Source organism: Prionailurus viverrinus, chromosome A2, assembly GCF_022837055.1.
Source record: "Prionailurus viverrinus isolate Anna chromosome A2, UM_Priviv_1.0, whole genome shotgun sequence".
Lineage (NCBI taxonomy): Eukaryota > Metazoa > Chordata > Mammalia > Carnivora > Felidae > Prionailurus > Prionailurus viverrinus.
The window spans coordinates 124,307,826-124,324,927 of record NC_062562.1 but is presented as its reverse complement, the minus strand read 5'-3'; the positions used below and the strand labels follow the sequence as shown (position 1 = coordinate 124,324,927).

General features: G+C 35.6%; 1 protein-coding gene across 7 annotated transcripts in view; it reads left to right on the top strand.

Annotated features, from left to right (window-relative positions):
• Nucleotides 1–17,102, top strand: part of NT5C3A (5'-nucleotidase, cytosolic IIIA) — a 52,831-nt gene extending 35,729 nt beyond the window's left edge. For 5 of the 7 annotated variants that reach the window (XM_047834355.1, XM_047834364.1, XM_047834337.1 and 2 more), the window contains 9 exons: nucleotides 627–681; nucleotides 6,934–7,032; nucleotides 9,641–9,710; nucleotides 10,575–10,621; nucleotides 11,597–11,682; nucleotides 13,055–13,144; nucleotides 14,769–14,931; nucleotides 15,613–15,813; nucleotides 16,311–17,102. In XM_047834355.1, the coding sequence (XP_047690311.1) occupies nucleotides 646–681; nucleotides 6,934–7,032; nucleotides 9,641–9,710; nucleotides 10,575–10,621; nucleotides 11,597–11,682; nucleotides 13,055–13,144; nucleotides 14,769–14,931; nucleotides 15,613–15,813; nucleotides 16,311–16,412 (894 nt within the window). In that variant the 5' untranslated portion in view covers nucleotides 627–645 and the 3' untranslated portion in view covers nucleotides 16,413–17,102. Of the gene's footprint in view, nucleotides 1–626; nucleotides 682–1,194; nucleotides 1,200–6,933; nucleotides 7,033–9,640; nucleotides 9,711–10,574; nucleotides 10,622–11,596; nucleotides 11,683–13,054; nucleotides 13,145–14,768; nucleotides 14,932–15,612; nucleotides 15,814–16,310 lie in introns of all 7 variants that reach the window. The other 2 variants (XM_047834374.1, XM_047834319.1) reach the window with 2 other exon arrangements.

The window sequence follows — 17,102 nt, the reverse complement described above, 5'->3', positions numbered from 1 at the left end:
TAACAAACTGATATGTATAAATTCCACCCAAACCTGTAAAATGATCATTCAGTTAACAAACACTATCACATACTTATTCTGGGCCAGACACTGTGCTAGATTCAGACACACCTCAGATATTAGTCACATCATTTCACAAAATTAAAGAGTTTAATATGGGACAATTAAAAAATAAACTTGACTTTTGTGTATTATGTTTCTCCTTAAGTTCTATTCATATATTCCTTCATTGATTCAGTAATAGTAATGCATAATTTTCCCACAAACTTCATCTTTCTATGTAGAGACAATGTTGGTAAAATATTCTTGTAATAAAGCATGGTCTTGCAAATGTAGACTTTCACTTGAACTCTTTATTCAAATCTCATTAACACTATATAAGTCCTTATGGGAGAGATACAAATTTTTCATACAGATTTTTAACTCCAGCCTTTGTGAGATAGAGAAAATCTTTGCTGAGCTTCTTAGGAAAGGAAAAAAGTTGCCTTCAGTAACTTGGTATTTAAATCAAACCAAAAGTACCACCTTACTATGTCATTAACATGCAGGAACAGCCTGAAATATATGTATGTCACGTGTACTTTTTTTCTCTCTCCTTTACTGTGACATCACCTGGGGAAATCCAGAAGATTGGATAACCAAGAAATGCCTAATCAAGACTCTGCTGTGCATGTGAAAATGGTGGGTATTTGAGTATTCCCAGTTCCATTTATTAATGGTGAATCTTCACCACTTTTACCTCTGTCTCTAACCAGATCATTAATTATGGGACTGTAACTTTATCCAGATCTCCCTTCACAATGTTTCACACACAATAGAACCTCAAGTATTTGTTGAATTGAATTTCACCTTACCTTTGAAAAAATTTTTGCTTGAAATATAATGTGTATTGTAGTGTTTCTCAGCATATGAAATGGTTACCCCATTCCTTTTTGTTGTAAATTTTCCTTGCTCAGCAAAAACACACTTAAATCACACAGCATGAGTTGTTGTATATTCAGCATCTGAATTAAAACAACAAATGTTTAAATTAAAAAAAAAAACTTCTTGTGTCACAGTAGAGTTCATTGCATTGTAGACATTAGGAAAAGGAAGGAAAAATAAAGGTTTTGGAGTCAGAGCTGGCTTCAGATCTTAATGTAGTCCATAAGAGCTGTGATACCCTTGAATGAGGGCGACAGTCTCACCTTTAAGAAATGGTATGAAACCACCAAACTCTTGTTGATTTATTCATATTCTTTCCCAGCTTTATTGAGATACAATAGACATATATAATTGTGAGATATTTAAAGTATACAATGTGATGATTTGAGATTTGATATACATTGTGAACCCATCTCGTTAATACATCTATCACCTCACATATTTACCTTTTTGGGGGGTGGGGAGGAGAACATTGAAGTTCTACTCTCAGCAAATTTTAGTTATACAATAGAGTGTTATAAACTATAGTCACTGTAGCATACATTGGATTTTTAGACCTTATTCATCTTATAAATGAAATGTTCTTATTTATATTTAATGGAAAAGTATGTAAAGTGCCTAATAGCACAAAGTAAGCACTCAGTAAATGTTAATTAACTATGTAAGTAGCATTTATTTGCATGTGTGGAAAAAATTATATCTTTTCCATATTCACCATGGTAAAATCCTAAAAATCAAAATTTCCCCCTCTCTTTTAAAGGGGACAACTGTCCCACGATCACCTTATATTTTCTTTTCTGTTTTGTTGTCCTTCTTCCTCTTCTCTATTTTTTTCTTCCTCTTTCTTTTTTTTTTTTTTTTTTCATTTGAGTCTGTAAACCAGAACATGACTTAGCATGCAAACAGCTTTGTGTCACAATTAATAAATCTCTATGTTCAGCTTAGCTGTCCTCATCCAGCGTGCAACACGAAGGGAAGGCTGCCTCAAAGTACTGATTAAGCTGCCATCGGTGTAGTTATTGCTATTAGGATAGAACATAAGAAATTGCTGTCCTTTTGTATGTTGAATAGTCCAACATGGGCAATTTTGATTGGTTCAGCCAGATACATCATTCAGCATGGTCTTTGCTTCCATTGCCTGGTTAGCATTTGATTCTTTGCTATTGAATGTTTATGATATGTAGAATTAAGTCAGTCCAAACTTTTTTTTTTTTTTGCTTGAGTTGATGTTTTTTAACCAAAATGAATACTAGTGATGTAGGAATGTCCTACCGTATAATGTGTTGTTACCTGGGTCCAAAACCCTCTAGCGTGTCTTCTTTGGAAGTAGCACTGTAGTCAACCCACAAAGAGACTGTTGAAGGAAAACAAGCCCCAAAAACAGGTACATATTTATTTACTTTTTACTTTTCATTGCATTAATTTGCACAGTTTTTACCTTTGGTTTTGCTTTTCTAAAAATGTTGGTAACATCTTTTAGGTTGACAGCTCCTTTGGATGTTATTCTTAACTTCTTATGATCTGGCTCCAAATCTCTTTCCATACTTCACACACACACACACACACCCCTCCATGTACACTAAACTTCTAAACAAAGAGAGCTATTTATCTTTTTCCCACATTAGACCCTCCACTTTGACTCTTGATCTCAGCATATACAAGTCCTGCTTCTGTTTGAAAGCCTAGCTCAGTTGGTTCTTCTTTTGGCCCCAGCGGAAATAATCTCAGTGACTTCTGTTCCTCTTGCATTTTATCTGGACATCTGGGCAGTGGATTTCTTATTTGGGCTCCTGTATTACAAACCATGTTAGAGAACATGCACTTGGAGCATAAAATGTTTATCTTACTAAAATTTTTGTATTTCTTACAGAGCTGCCTTGTACTTAATGATTAAATGGTGAATGAATCAAAGAATTTGGCCTACCCTCCCTTAATATAGAGACAGGCCAAATATATGGTAGGCAGGGGGAGATGGCTATCACTGTAATTTAGTAATGCATAATCTTCCAAATAAATCATAGAGTCATCTATGTATGAGGGTGAATGTACCAGTCTGAATAGGTGACTTTGGATCTAAACTTTCTATGTAGCTACATGAAAATTGTAGTGCCCCCTCCTTTGTATCAATGTAGTAATGAAATCTTTTGCTTGTACCCAATATGAACACTGGAAAACAAAAAATATTTCCCCTGAGAACTTTGGACAGAGATCTTTAAGTCATTTAAACTAATTTTTATTGGGCCATTTTCAGAAAATACAGGTAAAATTAGGACACTTTTGTAACTATACCATGTAGATCTCTGTTATATCTTGTCTCAGTGTATCTGCAAGATAAAGATAATATCAAATAATCAAATATTTCTGTAGAGTTGTGAATAAAACTGTATAGCTTTGAAATCAACTTCTTTAGAAATCACTGCTTTTTTGAGTAAGGAAGTAGACTAATGATTAGGAGATCATTTCATCTGTACAAATACATTTTATTAAAGATCAGCCAGAATACATGTATTTTAGGTTTTTGTGAGGTCATCTTTAGCATTGATTCAGATTTGGGTCCAGTCAACCAAAATGCCCTGATTCTTGTCAGGAAAACTTTACTCTTTCAGCATTTTACATTATGGCCTTATGAAATGAATTTATTTTCTTTTGTTTGTAAGTAATGGGCATTTTTAGCCACTTATTTATTTTCCATAAAATTAAGTTGAAAAGTTTTCAGACAATTCAAAATAACTCGCCTTTCAAATTTGAAGTATCATTATTTTAAGTGCTACCAAATTGGTGTGTTTTTGTCCAAGAGGAATATGGAAGGGATTTGAGGAGGTACCAAAAGTGTGTGATGTATGATGAATGTATATTCCTGCAGTATACTTCTTAATGTTCTGGTATTCTGATATTCTTTGACACATTTCATATAGTGTTTTAAAATTATATTTCTTAGGTAGAATTCTAAAATATTTGAGTAAAATGCCCAGTATCTCAAGTTCCTGAGAGATATTTATGGTATACTTTGGTGACATTATATGTGTATTGTGGAAGTGGGAGGGAGGGTTGTAGGTATTATTGCCATATAACCCAAAGCAGAGATGTAATTATCATTTTAAAATTTCTTACACTTATACCCTCTTTCCTATTGTGTTCTTTGGAGAAAGTTGCTGCTCTTTCGTCTGTTTTCATCACTGTGATTTCACCTTGGTGTTATTTGGGTATTTCCTACTTATTTATCTGAAAATGAATGGCTTTGTGTTGCACAGAAGCAGGGATATCAATGCCTCCATCCTCTGGTTGTCTTTCTAATAGTTTTTAACCTGGCAGAAACGGGCTTACTTTGAAGTAGCCTTGGTACTTTTTTCCTATCTGTTATCTGAAACAGGTTATACTATCCTATTGGAAAAAAATGTGTTTTTTTAATTAATGTATTGTAGAATGTGATTTGCATGAGACAGGACATCTTTGTCAGTATGGACACACTGAAATGTTTAATTCTCTTGGTGAAAATATAGTTAGTGGCATATATCTGCTGTTGCTTTCATATCTTCTGTTGTTTTCAGTAATGGGTTAGTTATTAAGTCAAACATGGGCTGACTACTACACATCTGCCAGTTAAGGCAGATGTAAGAGCAGAATTTAGTTGTTAGGAAATGAACATACTAGTTGAGGTATTTGTAAGGGAGCTACAGAAGTGATGTTCCAAAACAGCAACAGTTTCTAAAACTCAGCGGGAAAGCAATAACGTTGTAAGTACTGTTGATCATCATATCTCTGACATCTAGTGTCTGACACAAAGTAGATACAGGTAAATATTTGTTAAGCAAATTAAATGATTAACAAATGAAGAAAAGGAATATAGGAATAAATGCCTATTTGCTTTTCTCATCTATTGAAAAATCACTATAAAATGAATATTTAGGTAACCTTTATTCTGTTGACACCTTTAACGTCCAAGTAAGTTGAAGAATCTCAGTATGTAGGTTAGTTGCATTGCAGGTTATCCTATTCTATTTGAATATGGCTTTAAAAAAATTTTTTTAACATTTATTTATTATTGAAAGACACAGAGAGACATAGCATGTGCATGGGAGGGGCAGAGAGAGGGGGGAGACACAGAATCTGAAGCAGGCTCCAGGCTCTGAGCTGTCAGCACAGAGCCTAACGCGGGGCTCAAACTCACAAACCACAAGATCATGACCTAACTGGAAGTCGGACGCCTTACCGACTGAGCCACCCAGGCGCCCCTAAATATGGATTTTAAAAATTAAGCATATTGTAGGATCTTTCATTAGTGGAAAAAAGTGTTAATGTTAGCATTTCTCTTTCCTGTGCACTTCTGCATTTATCTTTCAGTCTAAAGAAAACATTTTAGGGGCGCCTGGGTGGCGCAGTCGGTTAAGCGGCCGACTTCAGCCAGGTCACGATCTTGCGGTCTGTGAGTTCGAGCCCCGCGTCAGGCTCTGGGCTGATGGCTCAGAGCCTGGAGCCTGTTTCCGATGCTGTGTCTCCCTCTCTCTCTGCCCCTCCCCCATTCATGCTCTGTCTCTCTCTGTCCCAAAAATAAATAAAAACATTGAAAAAAAAAATTTAAAAAAAAAAAAAAAAAAAAAAGAAAAGAAAACATTTTAGCCTTTTCTGATTTTCTAATTTTGGTCATTATGTAGAGAGAGCAGAGGACCTGAGAAACTTAACTGGTCACATGCTCTTGGAGCAGAGATGTAAGGTCTAGGGAATTTTTTATGACCATATCTGAGATACACATGAAATATGCTACTATTGATGGTAACATACCCAGAATAATAGCATATGAAGTAAATAAAGGTTACTGGATACAACCCAGTATGGAACCTTGATTTGAGGTTCTCTTACTATCTTTTCATACTGTGGAGCTATTAACTGCCTCATAACCACAACCCCCCCCCCCCCCCCCCACACACACACACACACCCTGCATCTTCTTATACATGTGCTGTAAGAGCACTGTGCTTGTGCGTTTTACTCTGGTCAGTTTCATTCTCCCTGTGATAGGGTAGAAAAAAGAAATAATAATTAATGTTACATTGTTGAGCAACACTAAATCCTTAATAAACCGCTTAGTAGCAACCTAAGCCCAGGTGGTCTAATATATATATTTTTTTTAAGTAGGCTCCACACCCAACATAGGTCTTGAACTCTCGACACCAAGATCAAGAGTCTCCTGCTGGTGGTCTCATACCTTTTAGTAGTTGTCTTAACTTGAAATAAATACTTTGTAAAATTTAGGCCAAGAACAATGAAATTATTTAGGATTTAGCACAATAAAGGCACAAAGATATTGAAGCACCTTTTCAAGTTAAATATATTTTAAAAATATTTTAGTTACCTATACAAAGGTACACTTGAGGACAATAATACTTTAACATTTGTTACCTTTCTGCTAAGATTTTTTTAATGTAAATATAAATAGAAGCTGAATCTTAAGCAGAAAGATCTTATAAGAAAACTATCACAAAGTTCAGATAGTCTCCATTCCATTCTGGAATTTTAGTTTGATTAATGGACTCTGTGAAAAACATTTTTATAGCTGTTTATGAAATAATATTAATTTTAAGAAGCCAGATGCAAAAGTATATGAGAATGACATAAACTGTGCATATATACGCATGTTTGTAATCAAAGAAAATAATGAAAAATATATTTAAATGTTTACTAGCTTATCTTCAGGTCATAGAATTCCAATGTTTATTTTCTTTTTTATATTTTTCTGTTATTTCTGTGGTAACCATGCACAACTTTTATAATTAGAAGGATTACACTTTCTGACAAACATAATTTTGTTTTAATCTTCCAGATGGAAACTGTTGATGTGCTTCAAAAAATTTTGTGTGTATAAATGGTAATTTGATATGATGGTTTGCTTTTTTTTTTTTTTTAATAGTGCCTCACCGTTTTTATATCTTAATATAAGCTTCTGCTTGGTATCAAAAGAACCTGGGAAAAGGGGAATTAAAAGTAGTTAATTAACTTCTTTTAATTTTTTAGATGCCAGAATTCCAGAGAAGTTCAGTTCGAATCAAGAACCCGGCAAGAGTAGAAGAAATTATCTGCGGTCTTATTAAGGGAGGAGCTGCCAAACTTCAGGTGAATAATTATCAAGAAGTCTTTACTATTAAACCTTTATTTTTAATGTTCAGGCACACGCGTTCATCTCGTTTTGCTAAAATCTGGGTAATACTAAGTACTAAGCTAATTAATGCTGTGCAAAAGTATTAAGCCATTTTTTAAAAATATTTATTTATTTTAGGGGAGAGCCCAAGCAGGAGGGGGGCAGAGAGACGGAGACAGAGGATCTGAAGCAGGCTCTGTGCTGACAGCTCAGAGCCTGGAGCCCCCTTTGGATTCTGTGTCCCCCTCTCTCTCTGCCCCTTCCCTTCTCACACTCCATCTCACTCTCTCTCCCTCTCTCTCAAAACAAAAAATATTAAAAAACATTTTTTTTAAATAATGTGTATTTATTTTGAGAAGAGGGAGAGAGAGAGAGTGTCAAGCAGGCTCATCGCTATTAGTGCAGAGCCCCATGCACGGCTCTAGCTCACGAACTGTGAGATCATGACCTGAGCCGGTATCAAAAGTCAGAGGGGCGCCTGGGTGGCGCAGTCGGTTGAGCGTCCGACTTCAGCCAGGTCACGATCTCGCGGTCCGTGAGTTCGAGCCCCGCGTCGGGCTTTGGGCTGATGGCTCAGAGTTTCCGATTCTGTGTCTCCCTCTCTCTCTGCCCCTCCCCTGTTCATGCTCTGTCTCTCTCTGTCCCAAAAATAAATAAACGTTGAAAAAAAAAAAAAAAAAAAGTCAGATGTTTAACCGACTGAGCCACCCAGGCACTTCAGTTTCAAACCATTGTAAGAATAATACTCAAGGGGCGCCTGGGTGGCAAGGGGCGCCTGGGTGGCCCAAGTCGGTAAGCGTCTGACTTCGGCTCAGGTCATGATCTGGTGGTCTGTGAGTTCCAGCCCCACGTCTGGCTCTGTGCTGACAGCTCAGAGCCTGGAGTCTGTTTCAGATTCTGTGTCTCCCTCTCTCTCTGACCCTCCCCGGTTCATGCTCTGTTTCTCCCTGTCTCAAAAATAAATAAACATTAAAAAAATTAAAAAAAAAAAGAATAATACTCAAATTTCAAATCAAGTTCAAATTAAGATGTAACTTTATTAGTGAATAACTGATTTTTTTAATTCTTTGAAAAAACTTATTAATGCTTATTCTTGAGAGAGAGAGAGAGAGAGAGAGAGAGAATGTGAGTGGAGAGGGGGCAGAGAAAGAGGGAGACACAGAATCAGAAGCAGGCTCCAGGCTCTGAGCTGTCAGCAGAGAGCCCGACACAGGACTCGAACCCACGAACCATGAGATCATGACCTGAGCCAAAGTCGGATGCTCCACTGACTGAGACACCCAGGGGCCCCTCATTCTCTCTCTCTTTTTTTGAAATGTTTGTTTGTTTATTTATTTATTTATTTATTTATTTTGAGATGGAGGGAGAGAAGGGGTGTGCAGAGAAGGGGCAGAGAGAGAGGGAGAGAGAGAATCCCTAGCAGTCTCCATGCTGTCAGCACAGAGCCGGGGCTTGATCTCACAAACTGTGATATCATGACCTGAGCCAAAATCAAGAGTTGGATGCTCAGCCAACAGCCACCCAGGTGCTCCCCCCAAAATTTTTCCCTTTTTAAAACACTTCTGAAAAAGTATTTAACCCAGTCACCTAAGTTTCAAGAGCTGGTAAACTATCTCCATGTATCAGTATCATTCATTCATTGGTATGCTTTAACTACATAGCAAGTTAAATAAAAAATGTGATAGTATCAATAACTAAGAACTTCATATCATTTATTTATTTACTTATTTTGCACAAATAGTATATGCTTTTTATTATGGTAAAACACATTATATGAAATCTGTTCTCTCAATAAACGTTTAAGTGTTCAGTACAGTATTGTTAACTCTGTGTATATTGTTGTACAGCAGATCTCTCAAATCTCCTCATCCTGCATGACTAAAACTCAATCCCCACAGGACAACAATTCCTCATTTCTTTCCCTTCCCACACCCCTCCCCCGCCAGCCATTGACAGCCACCATTCTATTTTCCACTTCTATGAGTTTTACTAATTTAAATACCTCACATAAGTGGAATCATGCAGTATTTGTCCTTCTGTAAGTGGCTTATTTCACTTAGCATAATGTCCCCTCAAGGTTCATCCATGTTGTATAGTATGACAGAATGTCCTTCTTTTTAGTTGAGAGCCTCATATAATTTAATTGCTTCCACTGCATTTTTGTGCATTGACTAAGTAGTTTGAAATTTTGCAACATTTTATCTCTATCAAGAACAGTAGCCCAATCACCTGTAACTGAAGATTTCCCTACCAATTAATCAGATTTTATTTGGTGACAATGCTAGAGCACTGAAGGTATCACTCTGTGGTTAAGATAGCTCCCAGGACTTAACTGCACGGCAATACCTTCAGTGCCCTGGCATTGCCACCAAATAAAACCTGGTTAATCAGTACAGGGATCTGAGTTTGCAGGTGATGGGGCTGCTATTCTTGATCAAGAGCTGCAGTAGAAAGCAGAATGCAGCGAATAACCAATAGTGGATGTTGGGGACTGAGCACAGTCCCATGCCTCTAAGTGCAGTACATGTCTAGCCTTGGTGGCTGTATTTTCCATAATGCCTTTCCCCCCCTTTTTTTTTACAGATAATAACAGACTTTGATATGACACTGAGTAGATTTTCCTACGAAGGCAAAAGATGCCCAACATGTCATTGTAAGTGTGGCGTTCATAAACAAATTTCATGAAAGTGATTCCGTTTTCAGATCCACTCTTATCTGTATTATCTATGAGATTGACTGCGGTTTGCTCTTCTTTTTGGACATTGAAAATAAGAGGACCTGCCTTTTTCTTCTTATATTTCGAGGGTTTGTTTTCCCCCATGTTATACAAATGGGTATTATCAGGTATGGTTTTGGTTACAAAAGGAATGAAGACTTCTGAAATTTTTCTCCAAATGTGGTCTGTTCATTATTTAATCAAGAAATATTTAAATGGACTTTAAACTTTGGATTAACCTAATATTTCTTAGAAATAGCATTTTTATCAACTACTGTTTTCTAAGAATGTCACTGAATTTTTGCAGTGTTGATTTATAAATTAAGTAAAAGAGTGACTAAATAAATATCAAGTTATGTGTTTTCCAAACTTGGCAGTCAGTGTTAAAAATAATCCTCTTCAACCTGACAAGCAGTGATACAAGTCCTCTCATTTACTGGCGCTGCATGTGTAGTTTGAGAAATTGTTTTGATAATTTATATTAAAACCACTAGAAATCATACCCTTTGGCCCACCGATTCTTGGAAAATTTTTAATGAAGTCCTTCTAAATGTAGGAAAAAAGCTTTGGATCCAAGGTTTGGATTTTAAAGCCATTGGATCCTCTAGCAATGTCACAGTTTGGATTTTAAAGCCATCAGATTCTCTAGCAATGTCACTTGTACCATAGCACTAAGACCAGAAGGTGTAATGACCATGCTAGTGGACTTGGCATTTAAACTTAAAAGTAGTGAGTTATTTAAAGTAGTGGTAGCATCAATCAGAATATTTCTTTTAATGCTAGTTTGCTTTCACTCTTCAGATGTCATTGACAACAGTAAGCTGGTTACAGATGAATGTCGGAAAAAGGTAAACACTAACAGTAATCCAGAGTTACTCAAAGACTTCATTAGCCTTTTTGCCTGAGAAGTTCTTCAGGTTCATTCACACAAACAATGGATATAAAGTGCTTATCACCGTACCTGGCACATAGTAAACACTGAATAAATATTAGTTTTATTGTGTGGATTATACATACTCAACATTATTTTAAAGAAAAAATTAACTTTTTAACAAAGACAATAAAATTAACATGAGAAACTTTTAGTTGATATTCTGATGTCCTTACATTAAGTGTACATTAAAACAAAAGTACTTTGATTTTGTATAGATATTGCTCCTTTATTTATTTTTTTAAGTTTATTTATTTATTTTGAGAGAGAGAAAGAGAGAGAAAGGGAAAGACAGAGAGAGAGAGAGAGAGAGAGAGAGAGAGAGAGAGAGACAGAGAGAATCCCAAGCAGACTCCTCACTGTTAGCACAGAGCCCAATGTGGGGCTTGATCCCACAAAATGTGAAATCATGTCCTGAGCCAAAATAAAGAGTCAGATGCTTAACCAACTGAGCCACCCAGGCACCCCAGTTTTGCTCCTTTAAATTAATCAGGAAATTGCCTCAGTCCTCTGCTTTCCTTGAGTATGTGTCTATCTGTGTCTGTGTTAACAAAATAGGACTGCAGGTGTGAATCAAATTTAATACTTTGATATGAGAACAGAAGCTTTTTTGTAGTAATAATTTGATTATTAGTCGATTTCACTCAATTGCTGACCTGAAAGTACTTAAAAAAAGAAAGGTAGTTTTTTGCAGGTACATTTTGTTACATGTATACCAAGGTCAACAAAGATCTCCTCAGTTGATATATATATATTAGCTAAGTACTCGTGATCTAATCTTTAACAGCCATTTATGGCAAACATTTGTTGACATTGTTTTGCTTTCTATAAAACTATGCAATTTAATGACAACTCTGTCATCTTCATAATTAAGTTATTCATTTATTTCTAGTTAATGCAACTAAAGGAAAAATATTATGCTATTGAAATTGATCCTGTTCTTACCATGGAAGAGAAGTACCCCTATATGGTAGAATGGTAAGTATGTATCGGATAAGGGGAGGGTTAAAAATATAATAACATAACACTGCAGTTACAACTAATGGCTTATTTTTTTCCCTATGCTGTATATAAATAGATTCATAAATTATCTAAGGAGTTATAGCAGTGAATAAATACAACAAAATGAACCTAATTTTCTAATCACTCAGTGTAGAATTTGCTTTGTTCTGTTTGTTTGTTTTTTAACGGACAAAATGTGGGCTGCATGTGTAAAGAAAAAGAATTGGGATTTAAATTGACTCTGAACTCATTTGGAGCCAGCAGGTGACATAGTTGGTAAGAAATGGGCCTCTTGATGTTGGCTGTGTTCATGGAAATGGAGCCTTCCAAGCTGACCACACAGAAAGCATTGTGTTGAGTCCTGAGAGAATGCTGTTAAGAGAAATGTTGACAAACTTCGAGTGTGTCAGATGGGTCCACTAAGAAAATCACAGGAACTGGAGCCATCCCATTTGGGAAAGATTTCACTGAAGAAAGAAAGCTGTGATTTGAGAAGCAACAACTGTGGTTTTTGAATCTTAAGAGGACAGAAGTGATGTTCTTTATCTTCATTATCCTATGACCTAAACTGAATGCCTTGTACACTTAATCAATGTTTATGGTACAAAATGTTGAAAAGTTGGACCTCTGTGGAAGCAGAACTGGAAGCAGACTTAGAAGGTTTAAGAAGACCAATTTCAGCCTGATGAAAGAAAGGACTACCTAGTAATTAGAATTTTCTAGCAATGATATAAGCTTCCCTGGAAGAATGAGCTCACCAACGTGATGGGAGCTGATCCAGAGTGTGGGGTCCCTTAGGAATATTGCACGATGATACTGGGTATCAGGTGGAGAGGTTCTAAAGACCTGTTATGGAGATGCTTTGATTATAGGTACTTTGATATAATTTTAAATCATGTGTTTATCAAACTTGTCAAAACAAGGGTTTTCTCTCTTGTGTGCTAGAGAGCATCTTTAGTACTGAGGCATTTCACAACAATTTAGACTACAAACAGGTGAAACAAATGGCTTTGCACTAATTCTCATAATTGGAGAATGCCTCTCTCAGTTGGATTTAGTTCTTTGAAGACTAAGGAAAGGTGTACACATAGTAGCCTTTCATTGTCTCATTAACACATTTAAACTAAAACTTTGGGGTGAACTGGGAAATACAATAAGAAGATGGTATATTGATTTGAGAACCATAGGGTATATGCTTATTAGTGATGAATTTAAATTTCTAAAATTTAAGTCCAAAATATGATGAATGAAATACTGCATTATCTGTCACTGAAAAATGCCTTTTAATAAAGATGATGGTTTTGATTTGCTTTAATCAATATTCTTTTTCTTTGGTCATGAACTCCAGGTATACTAAAGCACATGGCTTGCTTATTGAACAGGCTTTACCAAAAGCTAAACTTAAAGAAATCGTGGCAGAATCTGATGTTATGCTCAAGTAAGTTTCTAGAGTGTTTTTTGCTGTTAACTGTCTACAGACTTACATATGTACTCAAGTGTATATTTATATTAAAATAATCTATAACTATATTACTTATAAAAATGTAGCCAAAATATGCCACCTATCACAAAATAATGATAAGATGGGGAATTTAGAATGATATATTAGATCTTGGTGTAGGAAGTAAGAGCCTTAGGAGATTTAAGTTCTAATCTACATTTCCTTTCTCTACATTAAAAATTTCAAGACTTGGGGTGCCTGGCTGGCTCAGTGGGAAGAATGTGCGACTCCTGATCTTGGGGTTGTGAGTTCAAGCCCCCTGTTGGGTGTAGAGATTACTTAAATAAAAAATACTTCAAAAATGTTTTTTTAAGACTAACTTAGAAATTTATGAAACCAGGACCATTGTAGAGTTTTTTAGCAAAATTCTTTTGAAAGACATAAAATATAAAAGGAACATTTATAACTCAAGTTGAAAAGAAGTTTTTTGCTCATACCCTGTTTATAAAGTTACATGAATCTACTTTCTGAATTCTCAAATTTCCTTGAAAACTATCTCTAGGAAAGGTGAATATGATTTAGCAAATGATAAAAATATTTGTATTACATGAATGATAAGATAGAAACATTTTTAAGCTTCTTTTCAATACTGTTTACCACCTCTAAAAATTTTCAACTTATTAGGTAAATATGATGATGTCGTGGGGGTTTTTTTGTTTCGTTTTTTAATGACCTACATTTTAAGGTGACCTACTTTTTTTTGTCAGTTATTTATTTTGAGAGAGAGGGTGTGCACACAGTCAAGTGGGGAGGGGGCAGAGAGACAGACAGACAGACAGACAGACAGACAGAATCCCAAGCAGGCTCTGCGCTGTCAGCATGGAGCCCTTGCAAAGCTCCATCCCTTAAACTGTGAGATCATGACCTGAGCTGAAAATAAGAGTCAGGTGCTCAGGATGTTCAACCGACTAACTGAGCCACCCAGGCATGCCTCTAAGGTGATCTACCTCTAAGGAGGAAGGTATTAAATGTCGGAAAGAGTGTGAAGACAGCTAGTAAGCATTTCATTCCTTTGTAGGCAGCTTAACATATAGCCCAGGAAGAGTAAGGGAAGAAACTTAGATTAATAAGTTAAAAACATTACCTACAGCCACGCCTTAAGCAGGAGAGATGCCAGTTGTAAAGAGAATACATTCAGTTCCTGCCCCTCCGCTTTCCTGAGAGGAAATAGTTGAGCAGGATGGCAAGTGGGAAGTGTTTCAGCCCATTTCTCAATGGGTTTTCCAGGGTGTGCTTTTTTCCAGTTGTGGTTAATTATTTGCTGTTAAGTGGTATACATTGTGAACTGTAGGCTTATGTCCATATTTAATGAGAGTCTAAAATCATCTGATTTGTATCATTAGAATTTATTAAAAGCAAGGCAAAGAGTGAACTATTTGGAAAAACTTGTACTAAAATTGTCATATATATCAGTAACCCTGCTCTGAGCCGGGATTCTGGAAAGGGAATATAAATGAGCCATGGAATTAGGTAGAAATGTTTTGCTTTTTTCATTTCTAGGTGAAAGGATATATATCTATATCTTGCTTTTTAACAATCAATTCCTACCTCCATCTTGCAGGGAAGGGTATGAGAATTTCTTTGATAAGCTCCAACAATACGGTATCCCTGTGTTCATATTTTCGGCTGGTATCGGTGATATACTAGAGGAGGTGATCCATCAAGCTGGCGTTTATCACCCAAACATCACAGTAGTGTCCAACTTCATGGATTTTGATGACAATGTAAGAACATTTTTCATAATTACTTTTTAAATCTGAATATATCATTCTAAATAATTCTTCATAATTATTTTCTTCATAAGTAATTTTTCTTCATAATTACTTTTAAAATCTGAATATATTTTAATCATGTAAATGCAGTTGGTTTTTATTATTTAAGGTATATTACTTTTTATATATATATATATATATATATATAAAACATATATAATATATAACGTATATTAAATTAGGTCAGGTCAATAGGCCTACTCTGGGGCTCATCTCCCAGTGTTCTATCTGTATCCATGTTTTAAAAATAATATGCCTTTCTTAAACTTTTGTTTCCCAACCTATAGACTAATATTAAAATTAGGAAAAGTTCTTTTAATGTAACTCAGTGCAGCAACTCTGAAGACCTAATACCCATAGGTGGAAAAAAAGAAGTAAATTAGAACTGACTTTATTTGAATAAATTTTTCAATTCAAGACAATATATTGTGAAGTACATAAAATGGGACCTCTGGTTAGGAAACAAATGAAAAGTTAAATTGGATGTTCAGCTCACTGTGTTTAACATTTAAAGTACTCTCTGGAAAGTCATTAACTTCTCAGAGCCCTTCTTACCTATCATGAATGTGAAAATAGAACAAACAGAATTTGCAGTTTGGAACCTACTGTTTCAAAGGATTTATGTTTTTATAGGGGGTGCTCAAAGGATTTAAAGGCGAACTAATTCATGTATTTAACAAACATGATGGTGCCTTGAAGAACACAGAATATTTCAATCGGCTAAAAGATAATAGCAATATAATTCTGCTGGGAGATTCCCAAGGAGATATAAGAATGGCAGATGGAGTAGCCAATGTTGAACACATCCTGAAAATTGGATATCTAAATGATAGAGTAAGTATACAGGTCTGTCATTTAATTTTCTTATAAGAAAAAATAAGGATGGAACTTAATAGGCAGTTGTTACTAAAGGTACATGCAAAAGGAGTTAGACACAATTTGATTGCTCTTTATCCTTTTACTTTGGTGTGATTAAGGGAATTGGGATGTACATCTGTATGCCATCGGTATTAGGGTGGCTTCTCTGGCCTCTCCCTACCGGAAACCTTAGCACCCCCAAGTCATGAAAGTCAAAAATGTCCCCAGCATTGCCAGAGAGTTGCTTGGGCAGTCTCCCCAGTTGAGAGCCACTGGACTAGAGAGAAGTGACTTTGGGAGTAAAGCCACCCTGTGGCTATGTTCATAAGTCTTCATTTCAAAAGTCTTATGAAAGTAAATTTGATTTACTTCATTTTAGCCCAAAAGATCGAATGTAATAATGAGATCCACACTGAAACAATTTACTTCTCCTCCCTGTATATCCTTTTAATTTTTCTGTTGTTGTTGATTAGGTGGATGAGCTTTTAGAAAAGTACATGGACTCTTACGATATTGTTCTAGTAAAAGACGAATCACTGGACGTAGCCAACTCTATCTTACAGAAGATTCTATAAACAAGCATTCTTCAAGAAGACCTCTGTGCTGTGGGTGCGATTGATGCAGGAACTGCTCACCTGTTCATCTTGCTGAAAGACTTCTATTTATAATACATTCTTGCTCTTGAAGTTTTTTCTCTACGTTACTGAGGTATTTTCAGACATATTGAATCCATCAACTGGAAACTCCTTTTTTCCTCACCTCTCTCAACACACTCCTCAACTATATTTTTTAACAGTTAAAAAAAAAAAAAAAAAAAAAACAGCCTTAAAGGTAAAATTTGAAAAATAACTCCATGAATTAATTTCCAGAGTGAATTTTGTAGTTTAATGTTATCATGAGGTTTTTGAGGAAACTTTTTACTCTGGGAAAAAAGTCTGTATAAGTTTAAAAAGAAGTTTTATGAAATGGTGAAATAATGTGCATGATTTTAAGTGTTGCTGTTTTTGTCATGTGGGTGAATTATGCTGATGATATCACCATCTCCTGAAATTGTATTATGTTTGGTTATTTTGTTCTTGAAAGTCAGTATTTATCAGAAAATAATGGCACTTGGTGTTTGAAAAACCATTGGTATCCACATATCACTAATCATTACAAAATGTTCTATATTGATGCACTGATAATACACATGAAGTGAAAAGCCTTTTAAATTGTACTGTCAAGACCATTGTTGTTCATTTATTCAACAAATATTTATTAAGCTC